The sequence below is a fragment of the Etheostoma spectabile genome, chromosome 6 (assembly GCF_008692095.1).
Source record: "Etheostoma spectabile isolate EspeVRDwgs_2016 chromosome 6, UIUC_Espe_1.0, whole genome shotgun sequence".
Lineage (NCBI taxonomy): Eukaryota > Metazoa > Chordata > Actinopteri > Perciformes > Percidae > Etheostoma > Etheostoma spectabile.
The window spans coordinates 19,050,592-19,054,948 of NC_045738.1; the positions used below are offsets into that span (position 1 = coordinate 19,050,592).

The 4,357-nt window shown below is 34.9% G+C and overlaps 1 protein-coding gene across 5 annotated transcripts in view; it reads left to right on the forward strand.

The window, feature by feature from the left end:
* Positions 1-4,357, forward strand: part of scap (SREBF chaperone) — a 67,878-nt gene that overhangs the window by 38,973 nt on the left and 24,548 nt on the right. For all 5 annotated transcript variants that reach the window (XM_032517566.1, XM_032517565.1, XM_032517564.1 and 2 more), the window contains exons 19-21: positions 1,641-1,723; positions 3,355-3,521; positions 3,799-3,879. In XM_032517566.1, coding sequence (XP_032373457.1) covers positions 1,641-1,723; positions 3,355-3,521; positions 3,799-3,879 — 331 coding nt within the window. The remainder of the gene's footprint in view (positions 1-1,640; positions 1,724-3,354; positions 3,522-3,798; positions 3,880-4,357) is intronic.

A 4,357-nucleotide genomic window follows, 5' to 3' on the forward strand; every position in this document is an offset into this window, starting at 1 on the left:
CACACACACACACACACACACACACTAAACGGTGCTTCCTCTGGAATTAGACCGATTGTTTTGTTTGTGTCAAATCCATATTGACATGGAGCGTACATTTGTTTTGTAATGTTAATGTTAATTACCGACATGAAAGACAGTTTCTAAACTCTTAAGTTCATACTAGTTTTTTTCAGGGGTCAACGCAGTGACAGCCTCAAACATGTAATGCAACATTTACTCGTATAATTTTTTTTATTCAAGTTCATTTTCCATCATTAGCACAACTCAGTTGTTTTTTTTTCACCATTTTTCTGTGTTTTTCAACACTTCCTTTGTTTTTAGGTTTGACATATTCTGCTTCATTTGTTTTAATATAAGTTTGATGTTAGTACATGTTTAAAGTCTGTACAAATCACCATTTTTTAAAAAGAGAAATGTCCTTCCCATTGATCCACCCACTCCCCTCCCACATACCCAACAACTCATCCCATGAGTAACCAATTAGTCAAAGATAAATAGTTAACGGATAAAAATTTATCAAAAACATATACGGCAAGAATAGCAATACTAAACAGCTGGAAAACACACACACACACACACACACAGCATAACTTGACTTTGTCAATGAGCCAACTTATTCAGGAGGGAGAACTGAGACTGTTTAAGCTGCTACTTTTTGATAGAAATCACTCACTAACCCCTCTGAGAGCAACCTTGATATTCTCTAGGCTGAGAAACGAGATCATGTCTTTCAGCCAGGAGGAGATGGGGTGTGGACAATTTCCAAGCCAAGAGTATTCTCCTTTAAGCTATAAGTGTGGCAAAAGCAACTATGTCAGTCTTGCTTGAATTAATATGGAGAGACTCAGCCGGCAGTCTAAAAATGGCCAACAATGGACAGGGCTGCACTCTAGTGTTCAGGACTAATGATAGCACATCGAATGTTGAAGACTAAAAAGACACAAGCCTTAGTCAGGACCAAAACATGGGAGAGGGATGAGCTTGTGAACCACCACAGCGGTCCAAATTACAGGGTTTCCGCAGGGTCTTAAAAAGTCTTATGTTTCATAATCAAAATATAAGGCCTTTAAAAAGTCTTAAATTAATTTTACACAGGTCTTAGTGCTACCTCTACTGCTTATTGAAATGCTCTCACAGCGCTTCACAGTGTTTTACTATTCCGTGGTGGTTTTTTGCAGTAGCGCAAAGATCGATTGAAGTGGCTGATGGGCAGCATAGTACATAGCGATCCCCTGGCGGCACATGCCACTCATTCCCTCTCTCTCCCCTTTCACATCTGTCCTGTGCAAATAAAGGCCTAAAAATGCACAAAAAATAATCCAGAGTCCAGAGTGGAGGGAACAAACCGGTGGTTATTGCTTAGATGGACGCTAAGCGGAAATAAAAATGACAACGGAATTGTACTTTTTTTTTAAATATTCTTTCTCGACACTTCTTGAGGCTTTCAATGTTTTCTTTGAACTTATTTTTTCTTTGACAAAAGCTATTTGTATAGGTGACAGGAAAAATTGACTTTGGGCAAGTAGAAACTTGTATCCCTTGCCCGACCAGACAAGGTGGAATAAAAACCTTAACGTTGTTAATTAAGACAATGTGGACTACACTTTATCCTGAGCCTCCATGTTTCCCCTCCTCAGAATCGTAGCGGCTCGGCTCAACGGGTCTCTGGATTTCTTCACTGTTGAGATAAACAAACCTCTGGGTCTTCTGCAGTACAGAGGTGAGGCTCGCCAACGTCACGCTGTGTTTCATCTCGACTGGGTAGCCAAGTTAAAGCAGTTAAAACCTGTTTCATGCTTTTGCATTTTCTGCATATTTATGTACTATTTTTACAGCTTGTCATTGATTTTTTTTTTTTTTTTTTAGATGTTAAATTGAACAAATGAGAAGTCTCTATCGATCTATCTATCTATCTATCTATCTATCTATAGTATATATATATATATATATATATATATAATGTATTTATATATATGTGTGTGTGTGTTTATATAGTGTGTTGTGTGTATATATATATGTTATATAGTATTAGATATATATATTATTGTGTTATATATATATGTGTATATATATATATATGTATATATGAATATATGTATAATGTATATATGGGTATAATTTAATGTGTATATACTATATATATGTATATATGTATATATGTATATTGTGTATATCAGTATATCTATATATATGTATAATGTGTATATAGTATATATGTGTATACGTATATATAGATATAGTTATATACAGTATATCTATATATTTATATTATATTATATATATATATATTATGTATATGTATCTATATATATACAGTTATATATATATAATATATATATAATATATATATATACGCACCACCACACCTATATTTGGGTATGATTGTTATAATTAAGCATCTGGAAACAGATCAAACAACAATACATTTAATTTTGAACCCTATATTTTATACACTACCTTATGTTGACGCATGAAACCCTACTGTGGTCTCTTATGTAGAATAGTCAATAGTTACAAATTTTGGTATTTGTGCAGTTGGCTATCTATACATAAATGATATGCTGATGGATGGATGGATGGATGGATAGAAAGATACACAACTTTATTAGAGGTTTTACAAATATGTGATTATGCACGTAGGTTAAAGGTGGAAGAATTGATTAATTGATTAGTCAATGTCAGACAATTAACTGGTGGACTTAAAATAAAATATTCATTCATCTTTGCAGTTAACATTCTCTGGTTGAAGCTTTACTGTTTATGTAATAGTAAATTGAATATTATTGGGGTTTCCAATGTTTGTTGGACAAAACAAGACATATGCGCACTGGAAAACTGTGACCAACACTTGTGACAGTTTTCTAACATTTTATAGACAAAAAAATTACTCAATCAAAAAATATAGTCTGCAGATTAATTGAAAACGAAAAAGGATGATTGGTTGCAGCCATAATGCAAAGAATTAGTGCAAGAGACTCCCTCCGACATTGGAGCTACATAATCGTATGTTTTATAAATAACAAAATATAAACTAGAGCTACAGATTGACAATCTTGTAATGTATTTTGATATTCAATTAGTTGGTTAGTAAGTGACCTATTAGGTTAAAAAATCCACACATTATTTTGTTTTAATGATCTCAAATGTGAAAATGATCTTTTTATCTTGTCTTAACACTGTAGTAAATTTAAAGTAAAACGATTCATTAATAAATCCAAAACACGAACATTAGTTGCAGCCCTGTTATAAACAATATAGTCTAAAATCTGATAAAACAGGAGAATGAAAATGGGCGATGGCGGTTCTTAAAAAAAATAAATGGGGAAAACTGTATGATGTATCCTCCTCCAGGAGCCCCTGGGCGAGGCAGCATGCCTCCCTCTACCTGTTACAGCAGCGAGGATGTGATCAGCTGCCAGCTCACACGCTCAGTACAGTGCGCTCACCAGAAGCCAATCACGGTGCTGCGAGCCGCCGCCGGGAGGGTCGTCGCCGGCAGCCAGGACCACACTGTCCGGGTAACACACTGAATACCAACATGTCAGGCTTCTGTCTCAGGATTGTAACACAATTTGTAAGAGGAATAACCATACTACATAAACATACTACTATGTCACACTGAAGCCTTAGTCAAGTTTTAAATGCATTGGTGTTAAAATGCCAAATGCAGTTTACAGGTTGCAAACCAATTTCTTACAAATTGTTACACAAACATTCCCATATAAGAGATTAAACCGTTGTATTAGTGTCACTGTTCAATCCCAATAATTTCTTTCTCTGTGGCTTCTTAATCAGGTTTATCGTCTAGAGGACTCGTGTTGCCTCTTCACCCTGCAGGGTCACTCTGGAGGGATTACAGCCATCTACATAGACCAGGTCAGTAGTAAACCTTCCCTTTAGTACTATACTATATCACCATAGCTCTAGACTCTCCTTATCTATTCTGTCTAGCCTGTTTTATATACATACAGTGAGACATTTTGGGACATATACTGTAACATTTTTTATGATACATTGACTTTTGATGACTTACTATACTAAGACTTTTTAGACGTACTATACTATGACTTTTCAACGTACAAAACAAAGAAACACATCAGGGAATTTGCATCCATCCTTTTTTACCATCCATTTCCCTGTCCATTTCAAACAAAGCACCTTTTGAGTCTTCCCTAAATTGTTCATGAGTACTATGCTATGACTTTTGTTGATCTACTATACTGTGACTTTTTTATTGCATACTATAACTTTGTGACTTTTTTCCGACATACCATACTATGACTTTTTTTAACACACTGACTTTTTGTAACATTTTGTGTTGTTGTGTTCGACATACTATACTATGACTTTTTAA